Genomic DNA, 17,778 nt, shown 5'->3' with positions numbered 1-17,778 from the left:
ATTAAGTTATTTTTTAAACGTGAGTGACTAAAATAATTTAACGTTATGTATGATTTAAAAAAATATAATAATTGAATGATCAAAACAGAACAAATGTGATAGTTGGGATACTAAACTTATAGTATACCCCTATACTTATTATCAATCAGAATTATATCGACTTTTTTATTATAATTTATTTCATATATAGTAAATATTCTTTTTGATTAAATAGTAAAGATTTTAAATAAATTATAATTTACTTTTTGAACAAATTATTTTTTTTTCTAAATTCATTTTTGAGTAAAGCTTAAATATAAAACTATTTTCCAAATTTAACGAATACACGGATCAGTGAACACATTCGACTTTTATTTTTTATTTGTTATATAATAATTTTATTTATAACTATATATTTAGATAAACTATACGTTTAGTACCTAAATTATTAATTTTAATATGATTTAGCACCTAAATTTTCATATTTTTTAAAATCATATCTAATATTTAATTTTTATTTCATTTTAATACTTAGTTGTTAAAAACTTAACAGATGGGTTCGTTGGCCACCGCGTCTACCGTTGTTGGTCAACGCATCCGTTGGTTGATGAAACTCAAACTTTTCAGCTCGTATATTTTTGACCCCTGATTGTTATTCCAGCCTCTATTTCATCGAAAAAAGTCTCAATATCTTCAAATCGACGATATAATCTTTGATTTATTCATTCTTAAATCTCCATGTTCACTGTTCAATGGGTTAAAATCTAGACTATATTAGTTGACACATCATTTTCTCATTGTTCACCGTTCGGATTGATCGTCCGTATTTTGGAACTATATTACGTCAATTCATCCATTAAATTTTTAACTACGAATTTTTAAAATGAAATAAAAAATAAATATTAAGTACAATTTTTAAAAAATAAAAAATTAAATATAGATATTATTGACATAGTTTACCCTGTATTATATTTTAATAAAATGTTATAAATGTAAGAGAAAAAAACGATATAAATGAGTCATTGAAATGCGTTGAGCACTCCACGTGGCGCGAACCCATCACTTTCAAAGCTTAAACACTCCCACAAAAATGGCGCAAACTCGCTCATGAGTCACTCAAATTCTTAGAACAAAACTCCATTATTTCTCTCTACTTTGCACACACAAAGAACACAGCTCATTTCGAAGAAAACTAAAAAAGAATGGATTCCATTTCTCTACGCTCGTTCTATTCCCAGTTTTCAGTTCGTAAGCAACTCGGATTCCTCCCAAACACCGCTATTTTCCGTTCAAGGATTCGTTTTCCTTTTCGTTTCCCACCGAGAAGCTACTGCCGCCATTATCATTATAAACCTCTCGTTTCTGCCGTCTCCGCCACTTCCACTAGGTACCCTTTTCAACGCTTTCATTATTATGGCTTCTTATTGTTGTTATTTTATCTGGGAATGGAATGTGTTGTTATGATCTAAAAGGAAATCCCATTTCATTTTTCTTGATTGTTTTGATGAAATTCTATATAACGTTGTTAAGATTGTAGACGACTAAAGTGGGTGTTGTGGTTTTGGGAGCAGAGAAGCGGAAAAGAAGAAGGCGAAATCGGCTGCTCCCGGAAAAGCACTTGTCAATATTTGTTTAGATCATCAAGTTCAATTCGGCGAGCATGTAATGGTTGCCGGGTCGGCGAAAGAATTGGGGTCCTGGAAGAAACAGGTGCCTATGAGCTGGTCCGCGATCGGATGGGCAAGCGACTTCGAGCTCGATGCCGGTCAGTCGGCCGAGTTCAAATTTGTGATTGTTGGGAAGGATAAGACTGTAGTATGGGAAACTGGGGATAACCGTGTTCTCAAAGTGCCTGAAGGAGGGAGTTTCGGGATAATTTGTCACTGGAACTCAACAAAGGAACCAATGAAACTATTGCCTTTAGATTTGGAAAAATATCGAGACAGAGCGGAGGTTGTTGGCCGTACTACTGCTGCCGATGTCGAAACGAGTCCTTTTGTTGGACAATGGCAGGGGAGGGAGCATCACCATAGAGAAGTTGAGAGGAAATGGAATACAACCGGTCTTAAAGGGTTGCCTCTTAAACTAGTTGAAGGAGATAAAAATGCAAGGAACTGGTGGAGAAAGGTACATATAGATATAGTTATTTTATGTCGATTGCGATATTCATATATGGAAATCGTTGTAGAGATGTCGTAATCGATATATTTCCCGTTCCTCCCTTGATGCCAGCAATTGAATTGCAGTTTACTTATGTAATTTTATGAGTTTTTAGCATTATGGATATGTGTGTAGCCTTAATGCATTCAATCGATCACCTATGCTTGCACTAACGGTAAATGCCTATTTATAAATGGTTGTCCTTAGTTATTTTAGATCATGGATTAGCTTGTAAACATCTATCATCGTGGATAATGCTCATGATTTGGTATATATTTCTTCTACCATTCTCCATTTACGTTTCTTGGTCTGCATTTTCCTATTGCTAATGAAAGCTCGAAGTGGTTCGTGGGCTATTACTTGAAAGTTTGGAAATAGGGGAACTGTTGGAGGCTCTAATATGCTCTGCTGTCTATCTTAAGGTATTATAGTATAGCTTTTTCTACACGTTTGTTTTGGTGCTTTATCTTCCATGTGCTGCTCTTGAACCTTTGTCGTATGCAGTGGATAAATACTGGCCAAATTCCTTGTTTCGAAGATGGGGGTCATCACCGGCCGAACAGACATGCCGAGATTTCCAGGGATATATTTCGCGAATTAGAGCAAATCTCTTGTTGGAAAGACACTTCACCTCAGGTGCTCCATTGCTGCAATTTTTTTTATTGATAGTGTTCATGGTTGTTAAAACTTGGTGTTTTGTAGTCAATAGCTTACATATTCTATTTCACAGTCATGATGTTTATAATTTTCTCAGTTTCCTTTTTCTTCCTTGTTTCTAGGAAGTGCTTGTTATTCGCAAGATCCATCCTTGTTTGCCGTCTTTTAAAGCAGAATTTACAGCAGCTGTCCCCCTGACTCGGATTAGAGACATTGCTCATCGGGGTGATATTCCTCAAGATCTCAAGGTCAATTTTGCAAATACATGGCCAGTTATTGTTATTATTATTTTTTAAAATTTTAAATTACTAATTTATTTTCTATTGACAAATTCCAGCAAGAAATTAAGCATTCAATACAGAACAAGCTTCATCGAAATGCTGGCCCTGAAGATTTAGTTGCGACAGAAGCAATGCTTGCAAGAATCACCAAGAATCCTGGAGAATACAGTGAAGGGTTTGTGGAGCAATTCAAGATATTCCATCGGGAACTCAAAGATTTTTTCAATGCAGGAAGGTTCGATTCGAAAAATTTGAATTTATACATATGAACATGCAATTGTGAGGCATCAATGTCTCGACTTTCTAAACTTTTTCTGTGTATGTGTATGATTAGTTTTAGTTTGCCTCTTCGTGTGATGATCCAGTTCTTTATTTATTGCTATGTCTCGCTTCTCAACACTCGTCGTAAATTTATGCATCTATATAAGATTTATATTATTGCAGCCTCACTGAACAACTTGAGTCGCTTAGAGAATCACTGGATGAGCGAGGCATATCAGCTTTTGACGCGTTCCTAGTATGCAAAAAGGTATATTGTTATTTTTCTGCTTGTAGTTATTGCAAATTTATTTCTAAGTGATTAGTTTTTGTCGCATTCGCTTGATTTCTCAATTTCATATTTATATTTCCAGATTACGGATGCTGCGAAAGAGGCAAGTAGTGAACTGGATTTAATCAAGGCAATGCTTTCGCTGAATGCTTTGAGACAAGTGATCATAAAGGGTCTCGAAAGTTGTCTTAAAAACAATGCTCCCGAAGCAGCCATAGCAATGCGTCAAAAGGTATGTCCAATTTTTACAATGTTTAACCACAAGCTTCAAATATCCTTTTGCTCTCATGTCTTATTTTCCGGTCACTGTTGTTTGCAATTTTTAGTGGCGGCTTTGTGAGATCGGCCTCGAGGACTATTCCTTTTTGCTCTTAAGCAGGTATATATCTAATTTTTTTCCAGTTGCTTTTGATAGTTGTGCCTGAACTTAAAATTGGGAAGATTAATAGAATATAATCTTTACGATATCACGAGCTGGTGTTAATGGGATGGAATGGTGTCATACTTTTAAATTATCTTAAAGGAAAACAAACTGAGCTAGAAGAAAGAAGTTATATTCATGTTTTCTAGGGCTGCTTGATCATGTTAAAGTGGGCTTCTAATATTAGAAATGAAAGTCATTTATGTTGCTGATTTGTTGAGTTGCATGGCATTCATACAATACAATCTGCAATATCATCCATGCAAAGATATGCTCGACTGTGCCAACAGGTGCTTTACAAAGGTGTTTGTGAATTATGATCATCCATATCATACCTATTCAGAACAGAAAGCCTTTATTGCATTTGTAATGACTTTTTCTACGAATACGAAATAATTGTACTTTCTGGTTTCTCCTCTTTCTGTTTACATATGTTTTAGTATATGGTCCTTTTCTCTCCATTTCTCTTATTCATGCAGTACTGACTTGCATTGACTTAGGCTACACACTACACATGAAGCTATGGGAGGAGCCAATTGGCTTGCAGATAATATGGGTACAAAGAGAATAGGCTCTTGGAATAACCCGCTTACATCCCTAATTCTCAGTGTTCATCAGCTTGGTTTATCTGGTTGGAAACCCGAAGAATGTGCTGCTATTGGAAGTGAGCTCACTGCATGGCAAGAGAGAGGGCTCCTTGAGAAAGAAGGTACATTTTTCCTATGTTACTCTGACCTTTTATTTTGGTTCAAGTACCCATGTTTGATATGCATTCCTAGCACTGATCTACATTTCGATATGGGGGCATCACCTTCCAAAGACCCTCCAAATACATTGAGAAACTTGGGGAAAAAATACACACACCCTTTTCGGATATATGCCAATATCTGAAATTTACACCTGGATTCAACTAACATAGCCCTTCTCATCTTTTAATCTCTTAGCTGTGGAAATGTTTTGCATGGTTACTTGATTGACTTACGTTATTTTCCTGTCCCTGTGTGTTTTTTATGAAGGAAGCGAAGATGGAAAAAGAATCTGGGCATTAAGACTCAAAGCTACACTCGACAGGACAAGGAGGTTAACCGAGGAATATTCGGAAGCACTTCTTCAAATATTCCCTCAAAAAGTTCAGGTAAAGAATTCGATCTTCTTGTGAGAAAGAAAAGCTTCATTCTGCAGGATGAAAATATTTTTTCAATGATAAACGCCTGACATTATGTAAGCTTAAGTATAATAACATGCTTCCTATGGAATGGAATCGTTAAATCTTTTTAATGTTAAAGTTAACAAACTGTTTAGATGGTAACCTTTGGAGATAATGTCAGATGAACTCCAGAATGATAATGTGATATATTCTATTTATAGATTGGTTCATCATCGATATTTCAACGTCCAACTCATGCAGCTTCATATTACAAGTAATTTAATACAAAATGGAGTAACTGGTACCCCAAATTAAAATTATTTTTTAACACTTGAAGATGCTTGGTAAAGCTCTTGGAATTCCGGAGAACAGCATAAGGACATATACTGAAGCTGAGATTCGAGCTGGGTATGGTGACATTTACCTTTCTAATGAATCCATAAATATTCATGACTATTAACCTTTTTTATTTTTCTATGTTTCTAACTGGAAATTTTCATTTGTAGGGTAATTTTTCAGGTTTCAAAACTATGTACTCTTCTTCTAAAAGCAGTGAGAATAGGATTGGGTTCTCAAGGTTGGGATGTACTTGTTCCAGGATCCGTTTCTGGAACATTGGTTCAGGTATGTCAATCACAAGTGACTGCATATAATTACGAGTATAACAGTGTTTAGTTTCTATCATCCTATTCCTTTGTTAGGAATCCATAAATATGCCCGACTATCAATGAACCTATAGATCAGAAAATAGCATAATCCGGGAGTTAGATAAGAAGAATAACATAGCATAATCCGGGATCTGATACCATATTGATACTGTTTCGAGCTATAATATATAACCTCATCTTAAAAATGCCAACTTTCACATTTCATTTCTTTGTTTCAATTTGTTATTTTACTGGTTCGGGTAAATACATGTGAAACTTGGTTCCTATATTTTATATCTGATGCCGTATTAATTTTGCTTCAGGTTGAGTCCATTGTCCCTGGATCACTGCCATCATCTTTGGAAGGACCTGTTATTCTCGTGGTCAATAGAGCCGATGGAGATGAGGAGGTTCATATAGTTCTAAATAAATTATTTGTTCTCATCCTTGTATATCACTTGTCATTTTCTTATGTTCGTGCAAAGTCGTCATGTAGTCTCGTTTGATACTTTTGGCAGGTATCAACTGCTGGACTCAACATTACCGGAGTTGTACTTCTTCAGGAATTGCCTCACTTGTCTCATCTTGGTGTTAGGGCCCGACAAGCAAGTTCTTTCTCTCTTATGATATCAAAATTTTCTTATATACTTGTGATAGAAATTATGTTGCTTTGCCTCTTCTTCCCCCCCCCCCCCTGAAGTGCTCGTTTGGCACATACTCGTATCAAACACTCGTAACTTAGTTCAAGTACTGTGGGATAGAAAATATTGATAAAGTACCTGATATAGACTAAAGAAGGACATGCTTTTATGCAGGAAAAGGTTGTCTTTGTTACATGTGAAGATGACGAAAAAGTTTCTGATATACAAAAGCATGCAGGAAAATACATGAGGTTATTTCTGAACTACTGCACAGACTATAATCAACTTTTTATCTCATCAATCAGCTTTGAAAGTTAATTCCTTATACGATCGATTCCAGGACTTTAATGTTTGTTTTTTTTGGTTCTTGTTTTTTGTAAAAATCTGAAGCCTTGAAGCATCATCTAGCGGCGTGAACCTAACTCCATCTTCAAACGATCGTGATGCTGTTTCTGTTAAAAAGAATCTTTCAATGAATGCTTCATTTGCTGCCAAGGTGGTGGCTGTTAAAGCCCCGGCCTTTAATAAGGCATGGTTTCTTCTCCACCGTTCTAAATTGCAATTAACCAGCAATCTCTCGGTTCTTTTAACTTATAATGGCTTTTCTTTTTCATACAGGATTGTGCTTCCTTGGGAGTTATACCACTTGCCAAAGCAGATGAACTAACTTCGGGAGCAAAGGCAGCTGCCTGTGGCCGTTTAGCTTCCTTGGCAACAGAGTTCAATAAGGGTAACATTTTTGTTCTCGGCAGTGCCGCCTCACCGTCTCCCCATCTACTCCCAATCCCTTATATACTCGAACGAAATATACTTATTCTTCGTTTTCCTTTAAGTATCTATGTTTTGACATGCATTTCTGATATATACTCGAACGATCCTCCAAGGACGGAACATACCTATATTGGATGGATATCCACATCGGGCACTCACCCTCAAGCTCGAGTATCATAGTAATGAAGTATTATACAAAGTATTTTATATGTTTAAGAGTTTCCATTGTAATTGTTTTACAATTTCATTTCGTATTTGTTGTTTTAAACCCGATTAATCTTCATTCTTATAAATTGTACATCCATATAGTCATTTTGCTCTGTTTTAATCATTTTTGTTTTTGGCCTTTTTATTTATTTATGGCAGTCCACAGTGATAACAGTGTGCCGGCCTCATTCCTTGTTCCTGCCGGAGTAGTTATACCATTTGGTTCGATGGACTTGGCTTTAGAGAAAAACAGATTGATGAAAAAATTCAAGTCTCTTCTAGGACAGATAGAAACAGAAGGAGTCGAGAACGATGCACTCGACAAAGTATGCCAACAACTTCAGCAACTGGTCTCTTCACTTGAGCTTTCTGATGACATAATTGATAGCATCAGGAGCATGTTTCCTGATGATGAACGCTTAATTGTTCGTTCAAGTGCAAATGTTGAGGATTTGGAAGGGATGTCAGCTGCTGGACTGTACGAATCAATCCCGAATGTCAGTCCATCAAATCCAACAATATTTTCCAATGCTGTTAGTCGAGTATGGGCCTCACTCTATACTCGAAGAGCAGTACTAAGCCGCCGAGCTTTTGGTATATCGCAGAAAGATGCTACAATGGCAATACTGGTCCAAGAAATGCTTTCACCGGATCTTTCATTCGTTCTCCACACACTCAGCCCAGCTGATCATGACCAAAATTATGTAGCAGCTGAGATTGCGCCGGGCTTTGGTGAAACCCTTGTTTCGGGAACTCGCGGGACACCCTGGCGTGTATCATTAGGGAAGTTTGACGGGACTGTCCGGACACTAGCATTTGCAAATTTCAGTGAGGAGATTGAGATATCCAGTACAGACCCTGCTGATGGGGAAGTTCTCCATTTGCCAGTAGACTACAGCAAAAAACCGTTTACAGTTGATCCGAAATACCGTCAGCAGCTTAGTCAGCGTCTCGGTGCCATCGGTTATTTCCTGGAGCAGAAGTTTGTCTGCCCCCAAGACGTCGAAGGATGCGTTCTCGGTGAAGATATTTACGTGGTTCAGGCACGCCCTCAACCCCTGTAATGGCTTCTAGCTTATCATGCATCCAATAAGATTGCCATCAACATCGAAAATAAGCATTTCCGTTCCTTGGCAATGCATGGATTATCTTCATATCCAAGCGTACGAAGCTCTACGTACCAAGTATGTACAGTTTTTAGCTACCTATGTTCGTATATTGGTATCAAAAATAAACTTAAAATGAAAAAAAATAAAGAAATCAAAGCCTAAATAGTAAAAAGTCAAATTCATTTTTTTTGGTTTTTCGAGTTGATAAATCCAAATTCAATTCGAACTCAAAAACCAAAATTTAAATTTAAATTAACTTGAATAATTCAGAATAATATTTTTTTGAATCTAATTAAATTTTACTCACCCGGTTGACCACTTGTTCAATTCAGGTTCATAATTATTAATCTAAGAGATAAACTCACATTTAGCCCCGGAATTTGATATATTTTCAATTTAATCTCAGAACATTTTCGGGTCCACAATTAGATCCTGAACTTTGCAGGAACAACACTAATGGCACCTATGGTAAAGTTGCATATAAATCTCGCCTTATACGTACAAAAGAAACTGAAACCAAATCCAGAAAGTCATGTATAATCCAACAATGCAAACTTCACTTGCAAACTAATCTCTTACCACCTTCATTCACTAGCCTGGCTGCTGTTACCAGCCAATGTCCCGGAGCATAATGCGGACCACGGACGACTTCCGATACATCTACATATTTTAGCAATTTTTTTGGCACGAATTGGTGCCGGAGGACCATCGGGAAACACACCCGAATTGTGGTTGGAGCCGGTTTCTGTTGTCCAGTGACCGACCGTTGAGTGAACGTGAAAGTTGTGCTAAGATTAGCGAGGAAACCGGCCTTACGAGAAGTTTCTGGTGCAGCAACCCACTCGGTCTTTTGGATTGTGCAGTTTGGTATACGATTGTAAAGCAGACGAAGATGCAAAACTGTCTTTGGCCACTTCCCTTTGCTAAGGAGCTGTGCACCAGTTACGATTAAAACACCATTGGGAACGTCTTGAAACCAGTTAGGGTCATGTTTAACAACAGATGCAACCTTACACATTTAATAGTTCTTCTAATCTATATATACATGTCTATGCATACATATATACGCGGACTATAAAGGTAAAACTGTAGACAAATATATTAACCAACTCTTACAAACTTCATCAGAAGTTCATATTCTGCCATCGAGTATGGTAAAATGTGTTTGTTGTTGGTTGTTACGTATGTTACTTGGATTCAGACGTTGGTCCAACATGGATGTGTTCAATTTTTCTAGTTTTTTATTATATTTGGACATACATTGAAGGTCATATCCCCATACTCATATCCAAATGTGTGTCAGATCGTGATTTACTTCGAAAGGATTTTCAATGTAAAATTCTGACGTTCGTTATTTTGTGATCGTTTTACATATGTTATTACCGTCCTTTCGTTATAACAACAATAATGTTGTGGTGGACTCGGAACAGGTGAAACATAATATGCTGAATATTGTACCAGTTACATAAATTGTTATATTGTATTGTTTCGAATGGTGATACTGAGAATGAACCGGAAGGGTTTGCTTTTTTCTGATTAGTCGAAGGATGATGATGTTACATCAGTGGACGTTTGTTTCTACCTCGATGAATATATCCGGTTCATTTTGTTATGTTTGGCTTGAAAGTTGGCAAAGTTGACATCTTTGGTTGGTGGCCAACTTATTGAAAAATTCATCTTTGGTAGGTGGCCAACTTTGCACATGGGAATTTCATCTTTGGTCCCTAAAATATTAGATTATTTATAAGTTTAGTCCTTAAAACTCAACTATAAATTAGCCTAAGTATTTCATTAGAAATCATCCCAAAACAAGTTCTCTCTTGCTCTTGTTTTCTTCATTCTCTCACTTTGGGAATTCTAAAGAATTCCATTTGTTGTAATATTTGTTGATAGTGAAGTTATCATCCGGTGTGGTGCCCGAGGAGTAGACGATATTATCGTCGAACCTCGTAATTTGGGGTGTTCTCTCATTTATTGTTCTTTATTCAGTTTTTCCATTGTGTTTCAATATTAATAGTTTGACGGGTTTATCCGCTGTGCAACCTTTGGTGGTTTTAATCTTGACATTTTAGGTCAATTTTGAAACTATGTTCATGTAGGAAATAATCCGGGTTCCCCAACAATTGGCATCAGAGCTTCGGTTGAGGTTATCCTGGTGGTCATGTTATTGAAAAGATACAGTTCGTGCTATTGAATATTGTTCATTAGAATTAAAATGTCAAAATACGGATCAGTTGAGACATCAAGCTCTTCATCTGGACCGGTGAGGAGGTGGGTGTCAAATGCAAATTTCTCGGTGGAGTTGTTCGATGGATCCGGTCATTTTGGCATGTGGCAAGGCGAGGTGTTAGACGCTTTATTCCAACAAGGTTTAGACATCGCCATTGAGGAAGAAAAGCTCAAATATATGGAGGAGAAATAATGGGGAATAATCAATCGTTTGGCGTGTAGCACGATTCGATCTTGTCTTTCCAGGGATCAGAAGTATGGCTACAAGAATGAGACTTCTGCAAGTAAAATGTGGAAAGCATTGGAGGAAAATTCCTAAAGAAAATCTTTCAGAATCGTCTCCACATGAAAAATAGATTGTTCAGATTTGATTATCAACCAGACACCAGTATGAATGAACACATCATTGTGTTCAATGAGCTAGTGGCAGACTTATTGGGCATGGATGAAACCTTCAAAGATGAAGATTTGGCTTTGATGTTGTTGTCATCTCTTCCAGATGAATTTGAGCACCTTGAGACAACATTACTTCATGGTAAGGATAATGTTACCCTTAAAGATGTAACTGCTGCTTTGTATAGTTATGAGCTCAGAAAGAAAACCAAGAAGGAGGGAAAGTACGAAGCAGTGGAGGTCATGGTGGCAAGAGGTCGCTCGTAAAGTCAAAAGACAAAGTGGAGAGAGAGATCAAAGTCAAAGTCTAGACTAAGAAAAGATGAATGTGTCTTTTGTCATGAGAAAGGCCATTGGAAGAAAGATTGTTTGAAGCTGAAGAAGAAAGGAAAAGCTGCTCCAGATGCATGTGTTGCAGAGCATGATGCAAATGACTCTGACATATTATTGGTTGCTTCATCAACAACATTCCAATTAGATGAGAGGATATTAAATTCGGGTTGTACCTATCATATGTCCCCTAATCGGGAGTGGTTCTCCGATTTAGTAGAACTAAATGCAGGAGTTGTTTATATGGGCAATGAAAATGCCTGTAAAACTATTGGGATATGTTCAATTCGATTGAAAAATCAAGATGGATCAACCAGAGTTCTGACTAATGTCCAATATGTGCCCAGTTTGAAGAAAAATCTCATCTCGTTGGGAGCTTTAGAATCTAAAGGCTCAGTAGTCACTATGAAAGATGGAGTTTTAAAAGTCACATCTGGTGCACTTGTGATGATGAAGGGCATCAGGAAAAATAATTTGTATTACTACCAAGGTAGTATAATTATTAGAGCAGTTGCAGCAACTTCTGGAGGCGATGATTTGGACATAACCCAGTTGTGGCATATGCGGTTGGGACATGCTGGAGATAAATCCTTGCAAATTCTGGCAAAGAAATGATTGTTGAAAGGTGCAAAGGCTTACAAATTGAACTTTTGCGAGCATTGTGTTCTGGGAAAGCAGAAGAGAGTGAAGTTTGGCACCACTATACATAATACAAAAGGTATTGTGGATTATATTCACTCAGATGCGTGGGATCCTTCAAAGACACCGTCTTTGGGAGAAAACCATTATTTTGTAACTTTTGTAGATGACTTTTTTAGAAGAGTTTGGGTGTATCTGATGAAGTCTAAAGATGAAGTGCTTCGAATTTTCCTTAAATGGAAAAATATGATCGAGAACCAGACTGGTAGAAAGATCAAACGGCTTAGGACATACAATGGAGGGGAATATAAAAGTGACCAATTCTTTGACGTTTTCCATGAGTATGGTATTGTTCGACACTTCACTGTTAGAAATACACCACAACAGAATGTGGTGGCAGAGCGTATGAATCGAACACTATTGGAGAAAGTTCGATGTATGTTGTCTAATGCTAGGTTAAGTAAGGCATTTTGGGCTGCGGCTGTGACATATGCTGGCCATCTCATCAATCGTCTGCCATTATCAACGATAAGAGGAAAAACACCATTGGAGGTATGGTCTGGAAAACCTGTTACTAATTATGATTCCTTACATGTATTTGGATCCACTGCTTCTTATCATGTGAATGAATCCAAGCTTGATCCGAGAGCAAATAAGGCTCTCTTTATGGGAATCGCCCATGGAGTGAAGGGATTTCGCCTTTGGTGTTTAGACACCAAGAACTTTGTAGCAGAGATGTTACCTTTGATGAATCTGTCCTAGTAAAGAAGGTAACAAATGAAGCTGTCCAGACAAGTAGTACTCTGCAGCAGGTGGAGCATACTCCAAAACAGGTGGAGTTTCAGCAGACGATGATCCTAGAAGATGATGGAGTTGATTCTTTAACTCCAATAGAAGAATCAGAAGATGAAGAGGTTCAAACCCAAGAACCATTGGAGACACCATAACCACTTACACTTACAAGGCCAAGGAGAGAAATTCGTAGACCTGCTCGATTTGTTGATATGGTGGCCTATGCTCTTCCAGTTGTTGATGATGATATCCCTATCACTTACCAAGAAGCAATACAAAGCTTGGAAAGTGATAAGTGGAAAAGTGCCATGGATGAAGAAATGCGATCTCTCCAAAAGAACAACACTTGGAAACTGGCACAATTACTGAAAGGTAAAAGAGCAATTGGATGCAAGTGAGTATTTACAAAGAAAGATAGATCTCATAGGAAGAAAGATGTTCGCTATAAGGCAAGGTTGGTAGCTAAAGGCTACGCTCAAAAGGAGGGAACCGACTACAATGAAGTATTTTCCCCTGTTGTGAAGCATTCCTCCATTAGAATATTGTTGGCCTTGGTAGCACAGTTGAATTTGGAGCTAGCTCAACTTGATGTAAAGACGACTTTCTTGCATGGTGATTTAGAAGAGGAGATCTATACGACTCAGCCAGAAGGATACAAAGATGGTGGTTATGAGAAATGGGTTTGTAAGCTGAACAAATCTCTATATGGATTGAAGCAACCTCCGAGGCAGTGGTACAAGTGATTTGATAGCTTTATGAGGAGGCAAAAGTACACTAGAAGCAGATACAATCATTGTGTGTATTTGCAAAAGCTCAAAGATGGGTATTTCATTTATATTCTCTTGTATGTTGACGATATGTTGATCGCTTCGAATAGTCAAAAGAAGATAGACAAATTAAAGGCTCAGTTGAATCAAGAGTTTGAGATGAAAGATCTAGGTGAGGCCAAGAAGATTCTTGGTATGTAGATAAGCAGAGATAGACAGAGAGGGAAACTTTGTTTAACTCAGAAGCAGTATCTGAGAAAGGTATTACAATGTTTTGGCATGAATGAAAATACCAAATATGTAAGTATCCCACTAGCTTCTCATTTGAAACTTAGTTCTCAGTTATCTCCTAAAACTAACGAAGAACGAGAGTATATGGAAAAAGTTCCATATGCTAATGCAGTTGGGAGCTTGATGTATGCAATGGTGTGTACGTGTCCTGACATTTCACAAACAGTTGGAGTTGTGAGCAGGAACATGCATGATCCAGGAAAAGGACATTGGCAAGCTGTGAAATGGATTCTATGGTATCTCCAACAAACCATGGATGTTGGTTTAGTTTTTGAACAAGATGAAGCACTTGGCCAGTGTGTGGTTGGATATGTTGATTCCGACTATGCTGGTAATTTGGATAAGCGTCGATCAACTACTGGGTATTTGTTTACTCTTGCTAAAACCCCAGTAAGTTTGAAGTCTACTTTGCAATCTACGGTGGCTTTGTCTACTACAAAGGCAGAATATGGCAGTTTCAGAAGTTGTGAAGGAAGCAATTTGGCTTAACGGGTTGATGGAAGACTTGAGAGTTGTTCAAAGTCACATTAGTCTCTATTATGACAGTCATAGTGCTATTCACTTAGCAAAAAATCAAGTCTACCATTCAAGGACTAAGCATATCGACGTGAGGTATCACTTTGTGCGAGAGATCTTTAAAGAAGGAAAGATTCTACTTCAGAAAATTGCAACAGTAGAAAATTCTGCAGATATGATGACCAAGGTGGTAACAGTAATCAAGTTCAATCATTGTTTGAACTTGATTAACATCCTGAAAGTATGAACACCTTCGGGTGTGTGGCGCTTGTGAGCGCAATTAGAGGCACTACATTAAAATAACTTCATTAAATTTGAGGAGATGAAAAAGTTGAGTAGGCTTGATAATTTCAAGCCAAGGTGGAGATTTGTTATGTTTGGGTTGAAAGTTGGCAAAGTTGACATCTTTGGTTGGTGGTCAACTTATTGGAAAATTCATCTTGGTTGGTGGTCAACTTATTGGAAAATTCATCTTTGGTAGGTGGCCAACTTTGCACATGGGAATTTCATCTTTGGTCCCTAAAATATTAGGTTATTTATAAGTTTAGTCATTAAAACTCAACTATAAATAGACCTAAGTATTTCATTAGAAATCATCCCAAAACAAGTTCTCTCTTCCTCTTGTTTTCTTTATTCTCTCACTTTGAGAATTTTAAAGAATTCCATTTGTTGTAATATTTGTTGATATTGAAGTTATCATCTGGTGTGGTGCCCGAGGAGTAGACGATATTCTCGTCAAACCTCGTAAATTTAATGTGTTCTCTCCTTTATTGTTCTTTATTCGGTTTTTCCATTGTGTTTCAATATTCAATAGTTTGATAGGTTTATCCGCTGTGCAATATTTGGTGGTTTTGATTTTGACATTTTAGGTCAATTTTAAAACTACGTTCATGTAAAAAATAACCCGGTTTCCCAACACATTTCTCATCACATAATAGATACAACTACACGTATTACATAAACCATCTTATGTTATCACTCGAAACCATCCTATCAAAATTTCAAAAAAAATAACGATCGAGAGTACGACCATATTATATCTCTTAAACCGCTAACCACTCGTTGTGCTTCCTCTGCTGATCAATATGTCTTTATTCGTCTTTCAACATTATACGAATTGTCTAAGTCAACAGTTGATCCTAGAATAGACCGTGAAATCAAACTAGAGACATAATTGTTATATTGTATTGTTTCGAATTGTATGAGAGTGTATTTAAGGCTTCCCCACTATGTTGCAATTTTCAACTACTCGTCAACTTGAAGCATTTATTGTATGAGCCTGACAAATTTGTGTTTTTGCTAACAAAATATGGTTATAGAAGGGCTCTCCTCATGCCATTGGAAGCATATAATAAAGCCAAGCATTGCAAAACTTTCACTACTTTTTTGTTTCTAAAATGAGGGTGTGGGTTGTACTGTTGGTTGCAGCATGGGCTTATTGGGTATCCATGGTCGAACCACAGTGTTGCATGGCTGCAACACAAAATGAAGAACACAAGCTCAAGATTTCCACCGTGAGATTCAACTTTTATGGAGATAACAGGAATACTTATCTGATGTTCATGAATGATCTGTACAATGCATTGACGGATGGTGCGGATAAAAGCGGCGAGATACCGATATTGTCTCCCCAATCTGCACAACCTGATGATCCCCAACAATATGTACTTGTGGAATTCTCAAATGGTACTCCTGATCTTCCTATCACACTAGCTTTGAACGCAAGTAACGCGCATATCTTGGGTTATCGACTGGGTGCCGAAAGCCGATCCTATTTCTTTAGTGATGTCCCCTCCGGTGTGCGTAATACCGTGTTCCCATACACAGATACTGTGTCTCTTCCGTTTACATGAACGTACGAGGCACTCGAACGTGCTGCGGGAGTAAATAGAAGTGAAATCCATCTGGGAATTGGAAAACTAGACCAATATACTGATTCCATGAGGTATATGAACCCTTCTACTTCTAGTGACGTTGACGTTATTGCTAAATGCCTTATCGGTTGCCTCCAGATGGTTTCCGAAGCTGTGCGATTGAGATACGCCCAGCAACGAATCGTTGCAGTTGCACCCTCGTCAAGATGGAATAGCTTACCCAAAGTTTTATCCAGATGATTTAATGGTGGAGTATGAAAATAAATGGGAGGAAATCTCCAGAGCCATTCAATCTGCAGCAGACGGAATCTTCGGAACAGCCGTTCGTTTAGAATATGGTGGTCAAAATTTGGTTTTAAGAACCGTGAGAGAAGCTCTTTTCACCGTCGCATTGATGCCGGCAATATTCGGGAACTCAATGCCAAGGCCAAGGGCTCATTTGCAGCAGCTTTTGCGCATGCCGACGACGACAATATCCACTGGCCTAGAAGACAACAGCGGTAATAACGGCACTTGTGAAAGAGTGTTGGCCCCAACCTCGCATATTATCGGACAAGATGGTCTCTGTATTGATGTATTCAACTATAACAACACCAATGGGAACAAGATAATCATGAGGAAATGTGTACGTGGTCAAAGTAACCAGTTATTGACATTGAGATCAGACGATAACACGAATGGGAACAAGATAATCATGAGGAAATGTGTACGTGGTCAAAGTAACCAGTTATTGACATTGAGATCAGACGATAACACGATCCATCCGGTGGAAAATGCTTAACACAACCGACTGACTCCGGCGTTAAGGCGACAATCCATGATTGTGACACGGCTGTTCCCGGCACCACCAAATGGGAAATCAGCAGCGATGGAACCATAAGAAATCTTATATCCGGGATGGTCTTGACAGCTCGTAGATCCCGGACTTATAATACCACAGGCTTCATGAATCTACTAGTGCACAACAATACTTATGGTTCTTCTGACCAAACTTTCCATGCCACCAACAACACCAAGCCATTGCTCACCACCATCTACGGCTACAAGGGGCTGTGCCTGGTAGCAACTGGTTCTTGGATAGAGTTGGATAATTGTGTGAGCCACGATATTGAATTGCAGTGGATTATATATGCAGATTCGACTATCAGGCCTCGAACGAATCAAAATGGTGTATCTGATATGAGGATAAAATGTCGCTCGCCATAGCCTATAAATATTAAAGATCAAATATGTAATTATATCAAGTTTTTTTAATTTACTCATCAATTATTCTGTTGAAAGTTAACCGCAAGTGGTTTGATTGAAGTATTTAAATAGTTTGGTGGTTTGATTGATAAAATCAAAATATTAGTGGTCAAACTGAAAGGATTCAATAGT

General features: G+C 37.8%; 1 protein-coding gene across 1 annotated transcript; it reads left to right on the top strand.

Moving 5' to 3' along the window:
* Window positions 1–1,181: 1,181 nt before the first annotated feature.
* LOC120175186 (phosphoglucan, water dikinase, chloroplastic-like) lies at window positions 1,182–8,575 on the top strand. The gene is made up of 19 exons (XM_039181871.1): window positions 1,182–1,366; window positions 1,551–2,106; window positions 2,475–2,561; window positions 2,644–2,775; window positions 2,919–3,044; window positions 3,134–3,312; window positions 3,522–3,606; window positions 3,710–3,859; window positions 3,954–4,006; window positions 4,549–4,757; window positions 5,065–5,183; window positions 5,533–5,603; window positions 5,702–5,819; window positions 6,166–6,252; window positions 6,361–6,447; window positions 6,658–6,734; window positions 6,874–7,012; window positions 7,102–7,213; window positions 7,621–8,575. Exons 1-19 carry the CDS (start codon window positions 1,182–1,184, stop codon window positions 8,523–8,525), a joined length of 3,477 nt encoding a protein of 1,158 aa, XP_039037802.1. The 3' UTR covers window positions 8,526–8,575.
* The last annotated feature ends 9,203 nt before the right edge of the window (window positions 8,576–17,778 follow it).

The sequence above is a fragment of the Hibiscus syriacus genome, unplaced genomic scaffold, assembly GCF_006381635.1.
Source record: "Hibiscus syriacus cultivar Baekdansim isolate YM2019G1 unplaced genomic scaffold, ASM638163v2 tig00112159_pilon, whole genome shotgun sequence".
NCBI classification, from domain to species: domain Eukaryota; kingdom Viridiplantae; phylum Streptophyta; class Magnoliopsida; order Malvales; family Malvaceae; genus Hibiscus; species Hibiscus syriacus.
This window is presented reverse-complemented; position numbering and strand designations above follow the sequence as displayed.